This window comes from Hakea prostrata, chromosome 4 (assembly GCF_041222555.1).
Source record: "Hakea prostrata isolate BN-2017 chromosome 4, UWA_Hpros_2, whole genome shotgun sequence".
NCBI lineage: Eukaryota > Viridiplantae > Streptophyta > Magnoliopsida > Proteales > Proteaceae > Hakea > Hakea prostrata.
In genome coordinates, this window is record NC_142603.1 from 10216769 (window position 1) to 10241113 (window position 24345).

General features: G+C 39.1%; 3 protein-coding genes across 4 annotated transcripts; 1 reads left to right on the forward strand and 2 right to left on the reverse strand.

The window, feature by feature from the left end:
- Positions 1 to 1502: 1502 nt before the first annotated feature.
- LOC149017756 (proline-rich receptor-like protein kinase PERK5) lies at positions 1503 to 5396 on the reverse strand. The gene is made up of 9 exons (XM_089153089.1): positions 5340 to 5396; positions 3956 to 4808; positions 3311 to 3853; positions 3132 to 3218; positions 2984 to 3054; positions 2591 to 2667; positions 2327 to 2474; positions 2058 to 2219; positions 1503 to 1769 (listed from the first exon to the last, which is right to left on the reverse strand). Exons 1-9 carry the CDS (start codon positions 5394 to 5396, stop codon positions 1503 to 1505), a joined length of 2265 nt encoding a protein of 754 aa, XP_089009215.1.
- A 2401-nt stretch (positions 5397 to 7797) lies between these two features.
- LOC149017757 (ras-related protein RABG3f-like) lies at positions 7798 to 14364 on the forward strand. 2 transcript variants are annotated; one of them, XM_089152090.1, is made up of 8 exons: positions 7798 to 7985; positions 8618 to 8644; positions 8916 to 9015; positions 11007 to 11153; positions 11435 to 11515; positions 11596 to 11738; positions 13307 to 13398; positions 13524 to 14364. In XM_089152090.1, the coding sequence occupies exons 1-7, from the start codon at positions 7933 to 7935 to the stop codon at positions 13371 to 13373; spliced, it is 618 nt and encodes a 205-aa protein (XP_089008216.1). In that variant the 5' UTR covers positions 7798 to 7932; the 3' UTR covers positions 13374 to 13398; positions 13524 to 14364. The 2 variants fall into 2 exon arrangements, with proteins under 2 accessions (XP_089008216.1, XP_089008217.1); XM_089152091.1 differs by lacking the exon at positions 13524 to 14364 and having other exon boundaries at positions 13307 to 13399.
- An 88-nt stretch (positions 14365 to 14452) lies between these two features.
- Positions 14453 to 20264, reverse strand: LOC149017758 (Leucine-rich repeat (LRR) family protein). The gene is made up of 3 exons (XM_089152089.1): positions 18778 to 20264; positions 15482 to 16900; positions 14453 to 15351 (listed from the first exon to the last, which is right to left on the reverse strand). The coding sequence occupies exons 1-2, from the start codon at positions 19864 to 19866 to the stop codon at positions 16637 to 16639; spliced, it is 1353 nt and encodes a 450-aa protein (XP_089008215.1). The 5' UTR covers positions 19867 to 20264; the 3' UTR covers positions 14453 to 15351; positions 15482 to 16636.
- Positions 20265 to 24345: the final 4081 nt, after the last annotated feature.

Genomic DNA, 24345 nt, shown 5'->3' on the forward strand with positions numbered 1-24345 from the left:
TTGCTCAAGTGGCACAATCTTTAGAGTTTGTTTGATTATATGAATCTATAAATTTCAAATATCTGGATTCATAAATGGAAAATGTATACTCATTTAGTTGTATGAATCCTCAGATTCATGAAATCTAGGGATTCATCTTTTTACACTAAAAACATCATCTATAGATGTATGAGTACGAGGTGATTTTATCACTACAAAATCGCTAAAAATTTGTCGGACCAGCTAACGCGCACCACGATTACATTCTCAAGGAAGATTTTATATATATATATATAATTATATGCCATATATATATATATATTATATATATATATATATATATATATATATATATATATATTATATATATATATATATATTTATATTATCGGTGTGAACCCAAGACCTCCCCTATGGAAGTTGGGCCTTTAACCGCTTTAGTAACCCATAGCTAGCATTGGGTTAGCAGCATAGCTATCAAGATACCTAAGCAACAAAGAATCAAAATCAAATTCACATTGGCATAGATAAATATAGATGCCTCAGCATAGATAATTATGGATGCCTTATAATGTTACATCAACATACATAAGCAAGATTAGTATAATTTATCCAAAAACTACCCGTATCACCAAGTAATTATATGATAGTTTACATGAAAAACTGATTACATACTAAGAACATTTTTATAAAAACCTCTCAAACATATGAGAGAGCTATTTATGCCAAAAAGGAAGAGAACCCTTAAACCTATAAATGCAAAGATGTCTTGGGCAATTGTGAGCTACAATTAATTATTTCAAAAATCGTGACAATCTATGACACACAACCTAGGTGGTGGCCTTGCACTTAATTTGTTGTTGTAATTCAAACATGATTAGCCCCAAAATGGACCTTGAACAATCTGCTTTGATGAAATTACCCTTTACAAATAACAATTTACGTATAAATGTATTGGAAATCAACACTAGTAGCCAAAGGCCATCTCCTTGCTTGTAACTAAGGATAACATAGTAAGAACATAATTCCCCACTATTGCAAGAACTTTACATAGGTAATCTACTAAAGGGTAATACAAAAAAATTTTCTTTTTTACTTTTAGAATAAATTTCACTTCCCTTCCTTTTCTCTTCTCTCTAATTATATCGAAACATAGCAAGAAAAAACAAAAGTGGAAGGGCAAGAGGGAATTTTATTTAAAAAAGTTAAAACTAGCTAACCTCTTCAATTTAAAATAACATATTACCCGAACAACTTAACAAATAAGAACAGCTACATTTGCCTCCATATAGATAATTTACGTATGGAGATAACATATAGAGCATATACATATTTTGTATATTTATAATTTCAAATAGGTCCCTAATAATAACACAAGGCTTCTCTTTAGGTGGATGAAAAGAAATATACTCTTTTCTTTTTTTCTTTTTTTTTTTTTATCATTTGAGTGCTCAAGGCTCAAGCTAATGTTTCTATCTTTCATTTCTTGATCCACATCAATTTGTTCCTTTTTGGTTCGACCATCATTTTTTAATATATGAATTTCTGCCACTCATTCCTTGAGAGTCGCTACTTGAGGAGGAGGGATTGAGCCCATATTCACTTGTAGCACCATACTCGCTCATGTCTTGAGTATCCAACGCCATCTTCCTGAACTTCTTTAGGTCTTCGTTATATGAACTTGCACCATAGTCTGAGCCTCCATCGCTATAGGCAGAGCTATGCCCAGCTCTAAAGCCACCCTCGTGCAAATCCTCTAATGAAGCATCGCCTTCTAATGCTCGCACAACCTATTCAAATTTCAATAGAATTTGTTAAGACCGTCACTTATTCAAATCCACTTAAAAGATTTTCTTTTTCTAGTTGAACATTAAGTTTTGTTTGGTCAAGAATGGTTTGGCAAATTTTCTTAAAACACAATTTGTTTGCAAGAGAAAAAGGAGTGGCAAAAGATAGAAAGGTAAGACTCACTAGAAGAGGAATACAGGAATAGGAAAAGAAAGAAGGGAGAAGTAGAGGAAAATATTGGGATTATTTTCCACCCCAGTGAACCAAACAAAGTGAGTTTTTGGATGTACCTGGCTCATTTTTGGTCGTCTTCTTGCAGAATGGCGAATGGTTACAGCAGCGCATGCTATCATTCGGGCCATTTCATGAGGCATATAATTGTCATTCAAGCGCGGATCTACTAGCTCTTCATAGTTGCCATCTTCCAATGCACGTGTTAAATGAGGCCGAGCCTACACATACATTTTATAGACTTAGTTTTGATGATCTTACTGCTAGAAACTCCATTAATGGAAAGATGTTCATGTGATGATTTATATGGAAGAAACGAAGAACAAACCCAGTCTACTAGACTATCTTCTATGTATAAACGAGTAGTGTTAACAGGCCTTTTTCCAGTAATCAATTCCAACAACATGACACCAAATGAGAAGACATCAGATTTATCAGTTAGCTTGCCACTAGATGCATACTCAGGAGCCAAGTACCTGTTTTGATAACAAGAACAAGAATTAAAACAACAAAATCAAGATCAAAATAATCTAACAAGTTAGCTCAAGCGATTTTAGTGCTCAAGATTCAATAGATAGTCGATGATTCTCACCCAAATGTTCCCATTACGCGTGTTGATACATGAGTGAAATTGTCTGAGGATAGCTTTGCTAGACCGAAATCCGCCACCTGGATTAGTATTGTTGAAACAATGAGTGAGTTATCGCAGAAAACGATGTACAACAAATCTGTTAAAAATAACTTATAGTGTTTCTTGCTTTGAGAAATTAAAAAAAAATCTGTTTGTTTCAATCAAGCTGGCTAAGTTTTAATGAACGAGTTTATAGAAAGGTATTCATAAATTTTGATATTCTAAACATAAGAACTAAGCTACATCCCTGCTGATAATGTTTTCTAAATGCTTAAAAAGCGTTTTTACTTCTAGAAACCACAAAAATTGTTTACAGTGCTTTTAGAAGCAGAAACACTTGGGATCTCTACGTACCATGGCTTCCCAATTATCATCTATTAGAATATTAGCAGCTTTAATGTCGCGATGGATGATGCGAGGGTGGCCTGCAAGGAGTGGAACATAAAGATTACTATGTGGCGATCAATGGGAAGTATTGATTGTATTTATAAGTAGTACATACAATCTTCATGAAGGTATGCAAGTCCTTTAGCTGTTCCCACTGCAATCCGGAGCCTTAATTCCCATTCCATGGTGGGACGATCAGGTCCTATATCAAAAAAGGGATCAAATGCAATTAAATTCAAATAAGGGTTTTCATAATATGATCATGAAAGTGAGTGTTGATGTTAGCTTATGTACCGTGGAGATGGTATTCCAGTGTATTGTTGGCAACAAATTCATAGACCAACATCCGCTGTCCATCAGCTATGCAATAACCAACCAGGGAGACCAAGTGACGGTGATGGACGCGGCTGATGATCTCCACCTCTGCTTGGAATTCACGTTCCCCTTGTCCACTGCCTATCTTGAGGCTCTTCACCGCTACCACTTTGCCACTAGGCAATACTCCTTTGTGGACGAATCCAAATCCTCCTTGACCCAGCAAGTTTTCATTGGAGAATCCATTTGTTGCTGCTGCTAGCTCATCATAGGTGAAGGTGCTCTTATTGAATCCAAGAGGTGGAGATAGAGGTGGGATTGGAGTGTGAGAGGTATTGGAGCTCATTTCACTGCTGCTCATCATGTGAGGGGGTGGTGGTGGTGCAGGCCATCCTCCTTTCGACGGTGGAGTCCCTAGCATTCCTGGTGGTGGCGGCACGTTTCCTACATGGTTCATCATCATTTGTGGGCTATTGTTCCAGTTGCTTGGTGTTTGACCGTGACCATAATAATCAGTGTTCACTGTAATAGATGATTAATACCAAAGATCAGCTCTAAGAACAAGGAGAACAAGAAAAAGATAGATGTGGAAGCCTTCATCTCATTTAAATAGAGTATACAAACCTTTGTGTGGGGGAGGATCACCGAAGTATTGGATATCATCATTTGATTTTCGCTTCTTCCTCTTGATACACACGAAGATCAAAGCCATGAGAATAAATAACAATGCCACCCCTGCAACAGCTCCTACTATAATGGGGACCTTGTCAGAAGAACTGGAGGAATTGCTGCTTGATGATGAAGACGAATCCGAAGCGGAATCATCCGACGAACTATGACTGGGTGGGGGAGGAGATAACGCCTTTGATGAGCTTGGCGAGTGTGATTTGGATGGTGGAGGAGGCGACCATGACGAAGTACTATTATTTTTGGAGGTGGAATTATTGTTGTTATTGGAAGGAGGAGGAGAGGGCGGCGATTCTGAGGATGAACTTTTTGGTGGTGGTGGTGATGAGGATGAACTAGTTGTTGGTGGTGGTGGTGATGATGAGGATGATCTGGTTGGTGGTGGTGGGGAAGAAGACGTCTGATCCGGTGGTGGAGATTTGGTAGAGGAAGATGGTGGTGGCGGTGAAGGAGAAGCAGGTGGTGGAGAACCTGCTTTCGATGGTGGTGGTGGTGATGATTCTGATTCTGAAGGGGGTGGCGGTGAAGAATCTGAAGACGATGGGGGTGGAGGAGATGAATCTGGTGGTGGCGACGTCGATGGAGGCGGTGGGGAGGTTGTGTCTGGCGGTGGTGAAACTGGTGGCGGAGGACTTGAATCTGAAGCATTAGAGCCTGGTGTCGGAGCAGTCACAGGGGAGGACAAAGCCATTTTGCGGATGAAATTCCGGCCAAAATAACGTCGAAATTTGCCGGCAAATTCCACCCGTCCCGTAACTGCTCTTCTAATGAAAACTTCTACTGGGAAAACCTGCAAAAACCCAAATGCAAAAAAAAATTAGCAAATCTAGTTAAGATTCGCACGCACGAGGAAAATATACGAAATGGTTTCCATTTTTCTATATTCCACAGATGGAATTTGATCTAATTAAGATACATAATACAAAAGGCCTTGATCAAATCGTTTCACATTCACAAAAGCTCTGCAATGAAGATTGAATATGTAAATGGACTATATTTAAGCCTGATTGCCACGATTGTTCTTCAAGATAGCAACCAACCCATCACACAAATGGCCCAACGTTCCTATCAGAACAACCCAATCTGATGTGTGAATTTCATACCCATCACACCATATGCATTATTCCTGCAAGACTAATCCAACATGATCGATAATGCCTATAATCTATACAGGGTGGAGAGAGTGAGAAAAAAAAAAGAAAACCTGAATGAAGAAGATGGAAGATCTAGTTCTCTCAGGGAAGAGATGCAAGAGAGGTAATTGTTGGACGGTGAGGGTTGAAATCTAGATTGCTTAGCACCTCACTGTTCCATCCATTACCTCCTTTGGAGGAGGTAAGATTGTGTAATCACATTTTAATTGGGGTTGCTTAGTCATGCTTCCTAAACCCACAAAAGCCGTCTCTAACCGAAAAAAACAAAGAATTGAAAGAAAAAGAAAAAGAAAATTAAAGAGATTACCCACCTCTCTTTGTTTCTTCCTTGTTTTCCCCCTGCCACCCTTCGTTTTGGATTGAGTTTGTTACTGGTTTTACCTCTTCTGTTTGCCGTGGCCTTTCCGACCACTGATATTTTAGATATCCAAGCAAATGACGAGAATCCCCGTTTTGGAAGTTTATCCAGGACCGCTATAATACTGTACCAATCATCTACATGTTAAAGGTAGAGATGTTTTTTTGGTACGGTTCTGGTTTTAAGTACTCATACTGTCGGTATGTATCGAAACCGTACCGAATTGGTACCGTACCAAATTATGGGATATAAATTGTAATTTTACAATTAAAACACTTTACCTTTACCCTATCCCTAATTCCCCATTTCAGTTTTTCGTTTCATCACTCACTCCTCTTCTTAGATTTACATGTTTTGTCTCTATTAATTAGATTTATTTGCTTTATCTATGTTAATTTCAAATTATATTTGATTGGTTGACACAATTTCATTAGGATCTTAATGAACTAATAACAAAAGTGGCATAAGTTCATTTGTATAAAAATTTGTACCTCACTAGATACCTTGTTTAAACCGTTATCCGTACCGATTTAATACCGAAACCATATCGAACCGTTTTTGTAAATACCGAATTTAAACGGTACGGTACGGTTCTGTTTTTTGTATTCAAAGTTGGTACTGGACTACTGAAACTGTACCGAATTACCGAAACCGTACCGATTGACACCCGTTACCCTCCTATGTGGTGAAAAAACATTATGGTTCAAATCCTCTCGGCAGTAGTAGCGAAGCCCTTTATATATTAATTATATAAAACTCTCTTGATAATGTAGTCCAGGCGCAAGTACATTGACTTGGATGAATTTTAGATTAAAAAAAAAAAAGGGTTAGTGGAGCACATTGTTCTCTCTTGACGAGGAGGTGATTCATGGTCAAATCTTACATCTCTTAATCACATATTAAGAAGATGAGCCTATCTTTAAGATAAACAAAAACCTCTATCGAGTAGAAGATCCAGTCAAAAAGAATGAAATGAAATTCTTTGTTCAACAATACAAAACACTTCAAACATGGATCGAAAATAAGTCAAGTAGTCTTTTCTGAAACAAATTAGACCCTCCTACCCAAGGTAACACCAAATCATTAGGTGACCTTAGAATATAATAAAAACTACAATTATCAAAAATAAAAAATTATCCAAATATTCCCTTCTAATGCACTGTGTAAAGGACATAAACCACGGGTTGGCCAAGGGTAGCAGCCTAGCAAGGTCCCAACCTTGGGAGCAAAACCCGCACCCCCCCCGCCTGCCCAAAAAAAAAAGGACATAAGCCTCTAAATTCAAATTCAATTTTAAATCCACTGTAACTAACTCTATCATCGATTGATCTTATCTCCAACCGATCAATAAGGGCCTGTTTGGTTACATGAATCCGGATTTCAAATCTCGGATTCTGAATCCGGATTATACTCATTTGGTTGTAAAATCTCTAGATTCATGAAATCGGATTCCCTACCAACGGCGGTTAGGGGGGGCCGAGATTTCGTTCATTTACAAAACCGCGACCTTTTTTAGGATGTCGGATTTCATTCCCCCCCCTTTATTTATACTCTTGATTTCAAATCTTGTATTTGAAATCTCCGCTCGTACCCGCCCAGCGTTTGATTTATGGTTAAAGTGTCAAAAAGTTGTAAAGTTTGATTGTAAATAAGTTGTAATTCAAATTTAAATATTCAAATAAATTTAAATAATTTTATTGTACATCTCCCACTCACGAATTTGAGTGCGAAAAAATTCTCTCTTAAACGGAATTCTAACTTGATATCAGTTTCTCCATAGCTTATTCTCTAATTTCACCTACCAAATATTCCATTCTAATGCACTGGTTGGCTCATTCTATATTTTTTTTTTAATTTGGATTAAAATGACATGAATATAGTCAAGCATATATTGGTGGAATCATAACCGTAGGATCAGAATTTAGAATACATCATCTTTTGATGTATCAACGACCTTCAGCCTTTGGATCCTTCCACTAAGTCAGCTAATTTGATGGGTCAAATGAGCCCCGTTGGATCGGATAACCGAATCTTTACTGGAAGATACGGGAAGCTTTGCTGTAAACCTTTTTGAGTTCTCGAAAGAAATTATTATCCAGTTCATACACCATAAATTTGTTCCCGGTGGAAGTGAAAGAAAGAAAGACAGTTCATACGCCTTGGGCAACAGTTATAAAATAAATAAATAAATAAAAAGAAAAAAAAAAAAGGAGAGAAGAAAATTAAATAAATACCGTTATATATTTTTTTCTAGCAACTGTTCTGGATCTTCTGATCTGATCGAAAAGAAATAGGTGAGACGAAACTCGAAAGAGTCGTCAGGTTTCTTAGATCTGTGAAAGCACTGAAAGGAATAACAGAAACGAAAGCAAGATAACGAAAAGTCCAGGGAAGTCAAAGCAATGCCTTCCCGAAGAAGAGCTCTTCTGAAGGTCATAATCCTCGGAGACAGTGGGTTAGTAAGCTTCCGTTGTTCTCTGTTGGTGGTGATTTTCGTTTTTTTTTTCTTTTTTCTACATTTCTTGTTTGATCGCCATTTCTAGGGTTTTCTGACGAACCAGGTAGATCTGTTAGGATCTTACGTTACTGAATTGTGAGTTGAATTTTCGTGAAACTCAATTTAGTTTGGCGAGATTGGTCTGGTTCAGTAGTTTTAGTTTAGATACAGATATATTTGATGAGGCACAGACAAAATGTGATTGTTGTCATGCAGCCGAAAAGAAACGGAACAAAAAGAAGAATTCTCTCTGGTTTATTACTTTTGAAGGAAGTATTCGTAAACTGGAATAATCTTCCTTATAGCTTCTGCAAATTGCAATGGAAATAAATGGAAGGGAAATATGGTTAAAAGAAAATGAAGCATTTTCTGTTATCAGTTAGATGTTATTTAACTACTCTAAATCATTCCAATGGTTATTGAATTTTACTATTTTTTTCCTTCCTTCCCCTAATTCTACTTGCAACCAGACAGACTATGTGATTCGCTCACTCAAGTTCCTTGTCTTCAATTTCTTCTTTCATTTTGACAATTGCTTACGGATTACTACTATGCGTAATTGACAGAATTTGTATTTCATGTAATTGCAGGGTTGGAAAGACTTCCTTGATGAATCAGTATCCTTAAATCTTACCTGTTGGACAATGTTGGGAGACCTTTTACTTTACTCTCATTTAGTGGACTGAAAAAATAAGAGAAAGCTTGCTTTTTCCTTTTTAAATAACAAGTCAACTTGCATAGCTTAGGCCTTGTATCTAACATGGCCTCAAAGAGAACTGATTGGAAGGCAAGAATCCATGTAGCCAACTCCATTTAGTTGGGACAAGGCTTATTGTTGTTGTAGATGTACACAGAAAATTTTTGTTTCTCTTGATGGTTCAATTTTAGATATGTTAACAAGAAGTTTAGCAATCAGTACAAGGCAACCATTGGGGCCGACTTTCTAACAAAAGAAGTGCAGTTTGAAGATAGACTCTTCACCTTACAGGTTAGTGATTCTCAATGTTGCTTAATTTTTATGGGGCTGAAACTTTTGATCCTTTTGACAAACTCTGGTGGATGTCCTTTGATCCAGTCAGGCTATATATTTGTTCTGTATTCCCCCTGCCCCCAACAGTATCGAGGGAAATTATGCCTTGAACTTGAGCTTCCTTTGGTTGTGTCATGGTTGGTGGACTGACTAAATAATTGGGCTATTTATGTTTTGACTTCTGAAAACGAAAGTTGCATCATAGTTTGGAAATTTTGGGATTAAAAGTCTCTTGAGTTTCCTGGTTTACTCATTCCGATATGCTTCTATTGCTTGATTGTTTCTCGGACTTAGTGTGACTTAATTCTAGATTGGAAAGGATTCGACTAGAGGCCAGTAACCAGGATTTGAGTTGTGATAAATTTGGTTAGGTCAAGAATGGGGTTTTGATGATAGGGTTAAGTGACTGAGAGGGAGTCCAACAGTCAAGGTTTGATGATATTTTGTTGGTGGAAGATTGCTGAAATTGAAGTAACAGCAAACTAAGGATTGTTCCTGGGTTTCTAGGAAAGATGAAGATGAAGGAACCTAGTGTTTCTAATGGTCAGAATGGGCTGCATCTTGGTTTGGGTCTCTTTTACAGTGAGAGGATAATTCAATTCAAAAAGGGGATAATTCTGATGGCTGTTTGGTCTGTGGGGGTTTTAGGTTTGTGGATGAAGTTCAGAGATGGGGGAATGCACGGGTGTATGATTTAAAGGAGTAGGAAAGAAAAATGGGGTTTGGGATGGTTCAACTTATTGTTTGTTAAAGAACTTCTTGAACAGCGGTTCGAATGGCTGAAGAAGTCCTTGATTTGTTGTAGAGAATGACCAGGAAATTGAAGCTAGGGGGTTCAACCATGGCAGGCTTGTGGGTTGCTTGAAGAATTCTGTAGAAGGGGAGGGGGAATAGTATAGATCTCTCAAGACTCAGCAATGCTTGTAGCAAAAATGTCATTCAAATAAATTGTGGGCTCCACTGAGCATTTAAAGATTGTATTTATAACTACCATAGCTTACATAGAACTTAAAGTAAAATAAGGACTTGAACAAAAACTAGGATGCACTGCCAAATCAGGATTACTACTCCAAATAAGACCTAGATTAAAAACTTTCATGATATTGGTGCTAGTGCATGGGGAATCCATACACCTTGTTTCAGGTTCATCACTCAAATGGGTTCTTTTGTTTCTTACTTAGGAACAAGTTTGTGGTTGAATCACGTATGTGTTGGGCCCTTGATCCCCTGGGTTCTTTGTAACAGGCCACTTTAAAGTGCCGTAAGTAGGGGTCCCAACGGTTGAGTATGAGAATAATTCTAATACTTGGTTTATTTTATGTTTTTGTCAATTGAACCAGTTGGTTCAATTTAATTCATCTTCATTTTAAGTTGTTGTGTAACTAGGTCCCCGCACCTGCCCATGTTGGAAGGGAGGTACTGTTATGTTTTCTATAAACTCTATTTTCCTGTTGCAACTAGAAGTCACTAGGACTGAGGATTAAGGCCTTATAATAAATAGCCCCATCATGTAGACATGCTGTAAGTCAACTAAATTATTTTTGCTCGCTATCTGCTGCTGCCACCTTCTTTCCATTACCCCATCAGTTTTATACCCTAGATGTTATTCTTTGTGGTCTTCCTTAAGAGCTTTGTATTTGATTTCACATAAACCTTCATGTTAAGTTACTGATTGTTTGATTGCATTTGTCAGTGTTCTCTTGTTGGTATTTACTTACTTCAGAGATAATCAATCAGAACCTTTTTAGTCTTCCATTTGTCTTGCTGTAGTAGCTGAGTTATTCAAATTGATACAACTCCGGGCTCTAGCTTCATTACCAGTGCTCATATGTTAAGCTATAATAACAGTTATTTAATCAGATTCTAGGACCATAGGTCAGATAAACTATATCAAGAGGTTTGCAACTTCTGTAATTGATGTATATGGGTCAATGCCTTTGCTTTGTCAGATTTGGGATACTGCTGGGCAAGAAAGATTTCAAAGCTTGGGTGTTGCTTTCTACCGTGGTGCAGATTGTTGTGTTCTTGTATATGATGTGAATGTGATGAAGTCATTTGAGAATTTGAACAATTGGAGGGAGGAATTTCTTATTCAGGTATGTTATCATTATTGTTTTCATTGTCATCATAATCACCATCATTGTTCATTTTGGATGGTTATACATACCAAAAATATGCGAAGCAATTAAGGAATGAGCAAATGAGCCTTTTTCTTTGGAGATAGATTATGCTTTGATAAGCAGATTGTTTGCAGTTTTTCCTTATTGTGATCTGATGGATTTACTGGTGCAATCTAGAACACTCTGAATACTTAACCTCTTTAATATTATCAATTTATATTGATAAGCAAGATAGAGCTGACATGGAAATTTTGCAGGCAAGCCCTTCAGACCCAGAAAATTTCCCATTTATTGTGTTGGGAAACAAGGTTGATGTGAATGGTGGAAACAGCAGAGTGGTACGTCATTAGTTTTTTGAATTTTTTTCCTGAACGTTTCTCTCTCCATTGTCAACATATTATTCCATGCATTTCTTCAGGTTTCAGAGAAAAAAGCACGAGCCTGGTGTGCTTCTAAGGGGATTCCATACTTTGAGACCTCTGCAAAGGATGGCCTTAACGTGGAAGAAGCTTTTCAGTGCATAGCAAGTAATGCCCTGAAGAACGGGGAGGAGGAAGACATGTAAGTTGAAGCTCATGTCTATCTTCACATATGCAGATACTAATATACAAAATATGTGCATGGTTAGCCACCTCTTAAGAGTGGTGTGAAGAATTTGGTTGACCTAGGAATAACTCATGACAATCTAACTCAATATTTATTAGTCTAAGGCACTTGATGTCAAAATAATCTGCATGCTCAAGTGACTGACATTCATCAATATTTCTGCTTATTTATCAGAGCTTTTGTCTTTTCTTAATAAGCTTGCATCTCCAGTGGTGTATGTGAAGGAGTGAAAATTTAATTGGCAACCGTACAACATGTGTATTAAGGTGGTAACTTGACTGTATAGGTGCATCAGATGTGCCTATAGTTTTTGCATGATCATAAGCTGTTAACATAGACTCTGATTTAAGGACAAGTGGACAATCCTCAGATGCATTGGCTGTGTCATGTACCATTTCATATTCACTTGTATGAAATGATATAGAATTCCATGGTGAAATGATTTAAAAGTAACACTCTCATTCTGTGACCCTGGTAAATTAAAACATAATGTTATTCTCTCTTACTTAATTCTATTATTCATGAACTGTCATTGGCCTCTGGTAAAAATGAACTAGTCATGTATTGGGTTAGAAATTCTCCTGTTAAAGGTTTTCACGGGAATTGGATTCTTCTGAAATCCACAGTTGCTTTTGTGGATTCAAATTCTGAGTTAGTGAAAGGTGTTTTTGTTTTTGTTTTGATATAGTTGTCTTTCTTGAGGGATGATCGACTGCTGCATAAATTACTTGCATTGTTCTATTCGGGCTTGAACTTGAGTTGTAGTTGAAAAATGTCAGTATTTCTGAAATAAGTCCAGTTGCTATTAAAGGAAATGGTTGGGGGGGGGGGGGGAGATGAGCCATGGCAACCCATAGTTGTCAAGATGTTGCTAGAATGCCGTGACAATTAATTATTATAGCCAGCCAAACCCCCCCCCCCCCCCCCAAAAAAAAAAAAAAAAAAAAAGTAATAGAAAAAAGTTGCAAAACAAAAATGCCCATATTTTGGTATAAAGGTGTTTTTTATATATATATATTACATGTACATCAACGAGGGTTAAAATCCCAACCTCTTCACTAAGAGGTGTTGGTCTTACCAATCGGGCAATCCTGCGATGATTAAAACACCCATATTTTGCTTTTATTTTAGATGTTGTTGTCATCAATCTTGCTTATTAGATATAGTGATTCCTCGATGGACCTTGCTGGTAGAGCTGTCTAAATTACTATGGTTATTAACCCATTTATGAACTACTATATTCTTTTGACTTAATCTAAGTTTAATAGTAAAATAGGATTCATGTAGCCAACCTGATTAAGTGGGAAAAACTTAGAGAGTTTAGTATTTGATCATTCATGATGAGCCACTCTAGGTTGCTAGATTTAATGCGTACCATGTATATAATTTGTTAAGTTGGATAACATCCATGTTTTTAAGGTTCATTGGAAGAAAACTCCTTGGCTAGAATGTTTTGAAACAAAGCTGTGTGATCAATACTGATGCAAATCTGTTTCATTCTTGCATGACCGGAATGATGAAAGATACCTGCCGGACACTATTGATGTTGGAGGTGGGAGTCAGCAGAGGTCAACAGGTTGCGAGTGTTAAATATGTCTGTCGAATTGTTAGTGAAGTATGTCTTCTTCGTTCTCAGTCTTACAGCTTTTTGCTAGACATAAATGTTTGTCTATTGGTTTTTTGGATTTTTACCATTTTAGAGTCTCCATGTAATTTAATTGTAATTTACTATTTGTGCAGGAAATAAACTTCTCTTTGTGCTTGCTTGGATTGATTGTTCATGACTCCCAAATTTTATTTATTTCAAATGCCTCCTCGATGGACGCTATCAATTTTTTTCTTTTTTTTTTTGGGTGGTAAGCATTGGCTCTATCATTTTAGTACTTCTATGTTTCTATGGACAGCATATATGGAAAAACCTGAGAAGCTACATGCTTGATTGCTCTGATTCTAATGACCGTTAAGTAGTCCAATAGAAGCTGAGACATTGAGTAGTTATATTGGATGCAGGGACCACACTAGGGACTTTGTAGAAATGATTTATTTTCTGGTTGTTCTAAAGTCGGTGCGGTATCATAGAAAATTCATTCTGTTGTACTTTTGAGTTTTAGAAATAGAAATAAATTAATTGATTCTGTGATTCTTGATGTTGGTTGGGTTCTTAGTGATTGTAATTAGATAGATGAAGAGATCTGGGTAAGAGGAGCTTTTATCTTATGGTCAAATTAAAGGACATTTTGTTGCACCGATATTAGAATAGTTTCATATCATCCTCTTCGACGTGTTCCTTCTTATCATATTTCCAGGTGTGCAATATCATGATAATTATTCATTCCGTGGCTTATTTGTGAACATTGTCCCTCTATCTACTGGAATTGTAGACGTCACACTTAAAACAGCAATTCTTCATTTACGGAGATTCCAATGTTTTCTTAATGTTATATATTCTTCTTGGGAAATTGTGAAGTTCTTGTTCGATTGCTCACTAACGCATGGTAGACTTCACTCATGTCCTTCGTTTTGAATTTTTACCCCAAAAATATTTTAGCCCCATCTTGTGTACTCTTGAGGTTGTCATCTACATACAATACCCAAACAATGAAATGTTTGGTAGAAAAATTATGAAATGGCTTTCCTTTCTTAAGTAAATGGATCGATTACGTCAGGTGATCGATCACCCAAGGTTGGAGTTTAGCTGTGGTTGGCTCCTCCTGTGTTATACTACCCTAGCATACTACCAAGAAAACAAATATATGCTGTACTTGCATGGTTGAAGATAACGAAGACATGAAACCTTTGTCTCAAGCTTGATAATAATGCTTAAGATTCTCTTCATCACAATAATCACCGAAATCAATTATAGATTCAACGAATAAACTACCAGCCTCTGCAAATCCCTATTTACCAGTATTATAAGTATATAAATAACCCTAAAATGGTGTCGACAGGAGTCTTAAGGGGTGATCAACACAACCGCCAGTAATCAATTTATATGTATCACTCGACAGCCTAGGCCCTTTCTATCAGTTTCTCCAAGTCCAAAAGTCGCAGCGAATTAATAACGAGGACGAATGGAGGATGTAGACGCAGGGTTTGGTAGAATTGTGTAGAAGGGGAGCAGCTAGCAGAGAGGGTTCTCAAGTTGGGGTAGTTGCGGATCGCCGAGAACAGGTAGAGAGCCGAAGTGAATGTTGTTGCAGAAAAGTAGGAATGTCGTTGGAAAGGTAGATGTGGATATGGGTATACCGTATACATGCGGCGTGGAAAGAAGCGACAGTGACTAAACAGTTAAGATTTATTTTACCCTCATCAGAATGTGGTCGAAAGAAGAGACTGAACGGTTAAGATTTATTTCACCCTCCACCAGAATGTAAACGGGAGGTACAAACAAATTCTATTGTATAACGTCTTCATTCATTGTATTTAACATAAAAGCGTGTATCAGGGATCACCCGATAAAAGGGTTGAACCGAAGTAACAGCTTGGTAAATTACAATGGAGGGCACGCTTGTCGTTTGATTTTCCAACGGATGTTGGTGCATTTCCAAGAAAATAACGGTAAATTCTCCTGCAAGAAAGGAAAACCACCCAATAAAAACAAGAGAAAATTAAATAATAATATCACGGGTCAATACAAAAATGACAAAAAAATGAGTAAAGATCGGGAGTAAATAAATAATAAATTACGAAAAGCATACCTTTACCGAAGAAACAAAAACAAAAATCTCGTATCGTGACAAAAGGGCATAAAGCATGGTACAGCCGCACAAGTTGATTGAAGTCGCAATCGTATCCACCACCATTATAGCAGTTACGAAATGAGACACGCATGTGAGGGGCCCTACAGCCCTGCCCACCCACCCACCTACCTAATCTGACAGCAGCATATTCCGATTGTTCCGCTCCCCAACACGTGATCAAACCGAATACCAAACCCACGTATCGGTCCTTCTCCCTTCCGCCATCATGCTTTCGATACGGGTTACCCACCCAGTCACCCACACAACGCACAAAGCCACAAACCATGGAACGATTCGATTCGATTCGATTCGCAGAGCATTTAAAGATTGATTACCGCCACCACCCATCGCTCAACCATCCATATCCATCCGTCCAATTCGCATAATTTCAGGACCTTGCACTAACAGTATAGACTAGTCATCACCAAATCAGAATCCCTTGGAAAATCGCTTTGGATGTTTTCGCAATTTTAAACTTCGGACATAGACAAAGTACTCAGACCAGCGAATACGTGGACCTACCCGCTTCTGTTCCAATTCATTAATATATCCAACTTCATCCATCAGGCGGACCATATTAAAAACTCTTTCAAGACCAACAGATCAACTCAACTGCATCCTCTGGCTCAAAAAGGATGATAGTGGTTAGATTTAGGAACAGAGGACCAAATCAACGACGGAGAAACACCCCTCTCCCTCCCACCTCGATTCAAACATAACATCAACCCTGGAGGTGCCTCCATGATACAAGACAGTTTTCAAATTTCCTGTTGGAGCCTGAACAGAAGGCGGGAAAGTTTCAAACAGAGGTTGTGACCATATCAACAATTTTTTGAAAAAAACCCCCTCCCCAAACCCAAACCCTAGAACTCACAAGCAAAACCCGGGGATGGATCTGTGAAGGGCATCATCATCAAACCGTTCATAACTGCTATTTGAAAAAACATGCAACGGCTATATACGATGGAAGTATGTGGGGACAAAAACACCAACGACTTTTTGAACCAAGTCTACCACTTAAACAACATAATTTTGTCCATGAAGAAACCTGACTAAGTCTCTCCTCCTTCCCTTCACTGCAGGCAGGCATCCATGAAAACAGAGGATTAACTGTTAATGGTGCCTGGATGACTTGGCATCTTCAACACCGTCCTCATCATCTTCATCGTCTTCCTCTTCACCTCTCTTTCTCTTACCCTGCGATGAAGTTGGATGCAACTTCACCTTGCCGTGCAGATCCTCTTCGTCTGCAACTTCCTCTTCCTCCTCATCCTCCTCAACATCATCTTCTTCATTGCCTGCCTCCAAATCACTACATCCAGCATCTTCTGCCTGCCCAATTGGCTGAACCAGGTACTCAGCTCCATAATCTTCTTCCTGCAAATAAAATGAACAACATCTCAGCAATACAGGGATGGATTAAAAATACACTTAACTCTATGCCCTAAGACTCAAACATAAACAAAGACACTCTTGTTTACAGAAGAGGTCCACAGAGCTCATATCTACCAGTCCTGATACATGCACCCAAGCCATTTAACATGCAACAGCAATGCCTGCTTGAAAAACTACTGCATTGCATTATCTAAACAACTTGGAAAATGAAACTACAGAACGAACATTAAACTCGTCTAGGTACAGAATAGCATCAAATATTAAACAAAATAATAAAAATGATTTAACATGAAGAATCAGAGTAATTTCAATCATTCTGTTGGAAAACCTAGCTCTTAATGAGACATATCACCTAGGACTACTCCCCAATAAGCCAAGTGAAAGAATAGAACATAATAGCATCAAACATGTATCACTAATTACCGAGAAGTTCAAGAAACTCAACCATTGATCAGCCATCCACACCGACTAATCATAATAGAATACCAAACACTAACTTACCTATAATCTTACATAAACATTTATAAAACAACCAAACCTGATGCTCCTCCACCCATACTAAGGCCTCATGAAGTAGGCAGTATCCCTCCAAAATAAACTGTTTAATACATCATAAATCCTTAAAAAATTCGATATAAAAATACAATTGATCAAAGTTCTTTAGGAGGTTAGTGTTCGAATCCCCTTGGGGCCAGGAGCAAAACCCCGCCTTATATTATGTAATAACATATCCTCGACATCTTACGACACCCCCCCCCAAAAAAAAAAAAAAAAAAGAAAAAGAGAGACTGAAACACTTAACTCTTTCCAGCCATAATACCACCAGTAAAATCAGTCTCATCAGCCAAAGCTTATCTTCTTTAAACTGGGAAAACCACCTAAATTAGGATAGTAAGCTCTCATCTCCCAACAACCACCCTACTTCCCTAAACATATGGCAGCAAATTCCTACCGCACCAAATCACATGTAACTAACTCCCAAGCCTAGATTATAGTAAATAGGGATTTGTCATTAAAAAAAATTCAAAAAAGAAAAAAGAAAAAGGGAAGGCATAGAGTTGACATCAGAGTAATTATAGCATGAAGAAAATCCAAACCGACACGAAAGCTGCACGCAGAAAAATCTAGTCAAGAATTAAACTAACAAATTCTAAAAATAAAAGTAGATGAAGTCCATTTTCTAACTGACACAGTGCAAAGTGCATACTGTAACCATATACACATACAGCATAAGCTGCAGAAACAACAAATAAAATAGCCATGAAAAATAATTACACTAAAGCTAAAGACAACTTGATTTTTTGAGGTAAATATTTTTGCCACCTCAATTATAGACAACTTATTACTTCTCAACGCTTATAAAATAATGAAGCGGGTTCGTAAATGGCAAATAACTGATGCTCTAAGATTAGAAGCCAAAGCTTCTTAACATTCAGAAAGATCAAAAACCCCAACCATAAAAGGCTACAGCCACAACAACTTTCATTCATGGATGTGGGGGCTACGTTTTTTTCAATCTTCCAAACTAAATGGTTGCAGTTTTCCAGCTCCATGCAATTAATACCCATAGATGCAAAGATCTATCACAAGCTCGCTAGCACTGTAGCACAGACCTCCTACAAACTGTATGGAATTAGAAAAACTATGAAACACCAGATAACCAATGATTAGCAACCTTATAGACATCGCATCAACCATCACCAACAAAAGGAAACTGTCTCAGGAAACCCTAGGTAAGCCGCATGTCGTTATCAGAGAACAACCCATAGGGAAAACACAAATTCAGCAATAACAAAAGATAAAGGACGTAGATTAACGAATAAATGAATAACAGTAACAGTAAAAAGCAAAGTTTTTACCTCATCGTCACCATCATCTTCTTCATAATCCCCTTCTTCCACACCCTGCTCCTCCTCCCCAATTTCTCCATTTTCGTCTTCCTCCCCCTGTTCATGACCATCAATCTCACCTTCAGTACTAGTCAGCCTTCCTGTGCTCCCAGGCTCTGGATCTTCCTCCTCGTCCTCAACCTCCTCCTCATCATCCTCGTCTTCACCACCCACATCCTCTTCGACCCCGTCTTCCTCATCATCACTATCATCAATCTCATGGACCTCGACAACATCCTCCTCTTCAGCATCGTCTTCATCAATCTCCTCGCCCAAATCATCATCCTCTTCGTCTTCCACATCCTCATCATCCTCGTCTCCATCTGTCGAGGCCGCCACCCGATAACCATTAGACTGATGATGCGAACTGGATCCATTAGCAAGTTTGGTAATCTCCGTCTCCTCCTCATCGGCATCGCTCTCCTCATCCTCATCAACATCGACAAGGACTCTCCCACCTCCAACGCTGTTACCATTACCCACCTTCCCCGACCGATCTTCACCATCGATTTCTCCACTCCCAGGATCATCCTCCTCTTCTTCTTCCTCCTCTTCCTCCTCCTCATCAGACTCCGGCCGCTCATTCTCATCAGCATCCATCTTGTCCAAGTACTTGAGAGTTTTGATCAGGCCAAAGACCTTAGATCGGTAATCCTTGATCCGCGTAACAGGACACTCATAAAGATCGAGGGAGACAAGCTTGAGCTGCGCAAGTGGAGTCAGGTCTTCCAGGTATTGGATTCGATTATTAGAGAGGTCAAGGTCACGCAGCGAGTCCAGACCGGCTTCAACGAGAAATTCAAGGCCTCCAGCAATACGATTGTCAGATAAGATAAGCCTCTGTAGATTTCGAAGACGAGGAAACTTCTCTAGGGAAGAGACACCAACGTTTGCAATGGAGAGATGCTCGAGGTTCTCAAATTTCTCTAGCAATACCGGAGGAGGTAGACGACCCTGGATGCATTTCACTGCGCCATCCAAGGTTAAAGAACGAGCAGAAGCGCAATCGGTAACGCCATCGAGCGCCGTTTCTACGGCCCTCTCCCAAACCTCATCCATTAACGAACAGAAACCCTAGATTTCAACAACAAGAACAAAAACCGAAACAGAGTATAGACGAAATAGCTCGGAAATCACGTAACCCCAAGGGATCACGTCTCTGTGGCAGAGAAGATCGACCTTAACATCTCCAAATCCAAACGAAACGAAAACAACCTCGCTCGCCCTAAACTCGACAATATAAGATATAAATTAGTGAAGTAGAAACCCTAATCCCAACCCTGAAGTAAGAACCCTAGTTTGCAAGAAAGGATAGCCTTCCTTCTTCTTCTTCACCCCTTGCGCGTCTGCTGCAGTTGTACTATAAGAGAAAAGCGAAATCAGAAAAACCTAAACGCTCATTTGTCTCTCCTCCTCCTTTCCTTTTCTAGAGGCTCGAGCTTCACCGCAACCGGCACGGACTCCCGAGCCGTGGTTCGGGTTCAAGGGTTTCGAAGGGTTAGACCCTGCCGCATAGAAAATTCGAGACTGTGTTTCTTTGTTGTTTGATTTATCTCGATCGTTGGATGCAAGAATACGCGGATCGGTGACGTGGAAGGAAGTGAACGGAGCAGATTTAATTTGGATGTGTTTGTTGGTGGTGAGCGGTGAATGAAGGATAGGAAGGATAAAAGAGTCATATTGCTTCAGACGCGTCCAATAGGACCAATACGTCAACTTCTGGATAATATCGGGGTAGGTGATGAAAATGCCCCTGGTTCGGCGACAAATAGCGAATATGCCATTATATTAGTTGATGCTGGATTGCTGGGTTCCAATTTCCGTCAGCAGCCTTCTTCCCATCTCCAAACCGACGAACGCCACTGCAATTTACCAAAAAATAAAAGATCCAATGCAATTATTCTAAATGGCAAAATCGTGGGCAAAAGATTGCTGAAGATTGGACCGTCTTCAAACCAATGGTTTCATGATGGCAAACCCGGTCAGGCCCGAGTTTTTTTTTTTGGGGGGGTCAGGTACTCGGTCGTATGTTGTGGCAATGGTATTCTAAATTTTGAGCAGTGACTTCAGTTTGTATGGTATCTTTGTCCTTGTTTCTCATACCACCCTGACATCTATCAGTTTCAACTTGGGTTCATAATTGCTTTCATAAAACACAAAATATAATATAACTCTCTCTTGTTCATCCGCCTTTGTGCGTGAGACTTACGCCGCCTACGTGCACGATTTTCTCCACTAGTGCATGTTTTTTTGGCCTTCGAGTCTACCGACCTTTGTGCTTCTTGGTTTGTGGATTTCTCTCTCTGGTGTTCCCTTGTGTACTGAAATTATGAGACCCCCATCGAGGGGGGTGGGTTAAGGCCTCTACTGCTTACCCAAAGACCGAGCGAGCTCCCTTTCCCCTTCCTCATACTTTCAACCTTTTACTCCCAACCCTTCTTTATCTAATACCTATAAGGATGAGAGAGGTGAAGATTCTGATGATGAGGTTTCTCTGGAGGAAGGAACGAAGCATGACTCGAATGTAAACGTGGAAACAACTTTGGTAGGTCATATATTGGAGGGGAAACCTTTTCGTCATCAAGCAATGGTGAAGCGTCTGCGTGTGGTTTGGAATATGAGATTCCTGGTGGAGATTAAATCAATGCCATCGAAGGAAAGTAGGTTCTTCTTCCAGTTTTCAACATATCATGGATTTGAACAACATCTAGGAGGAGGGTCCATGGTAGGTGTCAAACAAATTACTCTTGCTTGAGCGATGGAGTACTAAACATGTTTGGAAATTTGAGAAGTGCGAGTTCTAGGTACAACTTTAACTCATGGTGGTGGGCAAATCAAGGGTTAATAGTTGGGCGTGTATAGGTGACTTTAACTCCCACTTGAGCTAGCATGAGAATATATGAAGGAATAGGGAGGGAGTGTAAGATGTGGAGGCTTTTAGAAACATGATGAATGTGTGTCATCTTCTCGACTCGGCGGAAAATGGACCAGTGTTTACGTGGAACAAAAGAAGAAGTGGCAACGCTAACATTTGAGTTTGGTTGGATCATGGAATGGCTAATGTAGGTTGGAGAACCATGAATGAGGATGCATCGGTATATGTGAGACCAACATATTGTTCATACCATAATCCTCAACTCTTAGATACGGAAGGTGGGAAGGCTAATGGTCCAAGACCATTAAGGTTCGAAGCAGCATGGGTGTGTCATGGGCAATGCAAAGATGTGGTCAATATGACTTGGCAATCTATGAATCCAAAACAGGAAATAGCATTAGAAAGAAACTTGAAGGGAGTGGAATAGGGAGGTCTTTGGATTTATCCCACAAAACATTAAGAACCTTAAGCAAAAATTGTTAATGATTCAAGAGGACAGAGAAGGTAGGTACTCGGTTGAGTGGGAGAAGGAGACTATGGCAGCACTAGAAGAGGAGCTTAAGAGAGAAGAGATCCTCTGAAAACAAAAATCACGTGTCCAACGGCTCAAGGAAGGTGACTCAAATACATATTTCTTTCACACTTTGACTATTCAAAGGAGGCAGGTCAATCGAATCTTGAAGCTTAAATTGCATAATGATGAATGGACCAAGCAAGTAGAGGAAGTCTACACTGAACTTACGCATCATTTCAAGGAGGCTGTGTTGAGTGAAGGGTTAGCTGATGAACCAAGTAGTAACTGAGGAGGACAATATTGTGTAGGGTACCATCCCTTCTGACGAAGAAATACATGATGTTATGAAGAATATGGGCCCACTAAAGCCCCAGGACCAAATGGGCTACCCCCCCCCTTATAGCAGCACTTTTGGTCCATTACCAAAAATGAATTGGTGAAGTTTGTTGTCAAATTTTTTCAAGAGGAGCAACCAAGCCGTACTCTCAATAGAACTTTCATATGTTTAATACCAAAATGCCCTTCTCTAGACCTATGTAATGTAGCAGTTAAGGTGATTATAATGGTGCTTGCTTCCAGGTTGAAAGGTCTTTTAGCATGTATAATTTCCCCCCTCCAGTCTACCTTTGTTCCTGACAAATTGAATTTTGATGACACTATTGTTACCCATGAATTGTTCCACTACATTAAACATAGAAAGAGGGGGGGGGGGGAGGCAAGAAGGGTTTGTTAGCATTGAAGTTGGATATGAAGAAAGCCTATGACATGATGGAGTGACCTTTTATACAAGTTGTGCTAATTAAAATGGTCTTTTCAAGGAAAGTAGTTGTACTTATCATGGAATGCATATCAACTGTATCATACTATATGCTAGCTAATGGTTCGAAAAGAGGTGAATTCATCCCATCCAAAGGCATTAGATAAGGGGACCCTTTGTCCCCCTTTCTATTTGTATTATGCTCATAGGAGTTGTCTTCCATTATTAAATCGGCGGAACAAGGGTCCTTAATTAGAGGTGTTCAAGTCAAGGGTAGGGCTCTCCCTATATTACATTTGTTGTTTGCTGATGATTGTCTCATTTTCTCAAAGGTCAACCTCAATCATGCTCATATGTTGAAGGAAAGTGTGGAGATATACTGTAAAGCAAGTGGATAGGCAATTATTTACAATAAATCTACCATCACCTTTAGCCCTAATACATCGAGGAGATTTGAAGGCATGATTGCTTGGATCTTGAAGGTTAGGCATGTTGTGGGACTGTTGAAGTATCTTGGACTTCTGATAGAGTCTGGGGTATCTAAAGCGGAGGTATTCAAAGAGATCACAAAGAGGACGTGTAGGAAGGTGCAAGGTTGGAAGAATCAACTGTTATTTAATGAGGGAAGGTAATTTTAGGTAAATTGTGGCCAATTCTCTATCTTCATATTCTGCCTCACATTTTATTCCGCCTCAAAGCCATCATGATGCGATTAGGAAGGCTATGTCAAATTGCATTTGGGGTCAAAAGGAAGATGAAAAAAGATTAATTGGATCTCATGGGCCAGGATGTGTAGGTCCAAGGAGAAGGGGGGGGGGTATGGGGTTGAGAGAACCATCTCTTCATAATCGAGCCTTGTTAGGGAATGTGGCTTGGAGATTGTGGAAGGAACCTCATGCATTATTGGCCCAATTTATCAAAGCCATTTGTTTTCCTTCTTGTGATTTTCTACAAGCCAAGGAAGTTCATAAGCAGGGAGGTGCTAAAGGAAGGGTTGCTTTGGAAGGTGGGGAGTGGAGAAAATATTGATATTTGGGGAACCAATTGGGAAACATCTTCATCAAACTTTCAGATTTTGCAAGCCAAGCCCAATCCATGTCCCATTAACAAAGTTGTTGATTTAATTGATGGGCCGAATTGAATATGGAGAGAGGACATGTTGGGTATCCTACTTCAGCCCAGTTGATGCTGTTGCAATTAGAAAGATACCATTGTCTTTTATGTAAGAACTAATGCAATGGTGTGGGGTGTTGACAAGAGGGGTGTGTTTAGCACAAAATCAGCCTATCATCTTCTTGTTAAGTGGGAGAAGACAAGATTTCCGTCCAAGGCTAGAGCAAAAGAGGTATTATCCTTAACCTTCTTCACTTCCTGGATTTTGTGGTTGTCTCG

Excerpts from the sequence above, each read along its gene's own strand:
- LOC149017756 (XM_089153089.1), bottom strand. The coding sequence starts at position 5,396 with ATGACTAAGCAACCCCAATTAAAATGTGATTACACAATCTTACCTCCT. Across the intron at positions 2,475-2,590 it reads CGCGTAATGGGAACATTTGG|GTACTTGGCTCCTGAGTATG; the intron begins GTGAGAATCATC and ends TTATCAAAACAG. Across the intron at positions 2,220-2,326 it reads AAGATAGTCTAGTAGACTGG|GCTCGGCCTCATTTAACACG; the intron begins GTTTGTTCTTCG and ends ATGTATGTGTAG.
- LOC149017758 (XM_089152089.1), bottom strand. The coding sequence starts at position 19,866 with ATGGATGAGGTTTGGGAGAGGGCCGTAGAAACGGCGCTCGATGGCGTT. Across the intron at positions 16,901-18,777 it reads AAGATGATGGTGACGATGAG|GAAGAAGATTATGGAGCTGA; the intron begins GTAAAAACTTTG and ends TTTTATTTGCAG.
- LOC149017757 (XM_089152090.1), top strand. The coding sequence starts at position 7,933 with ATGCCTTCCCGAAGAAGAGCTCTTCTGAAGGTCATAATCCTCGGAGAC. Across the intron at positions 7,986-8,617 it reads ATAATCCTCGGAGACAGTGG|GGTTGGAAAGACTTCCTTGA; the intron begins GTTAGTAAGCTT and ends ATGTAATTGCAG. Across the intron at positions 11,739-13,306 it reads AACGGGGAGGAGGAAGACAT|ATACCTGCCGGACACTATTG; the intron begins GTAAGTTGAAGC and ends GAATGATGAAAG.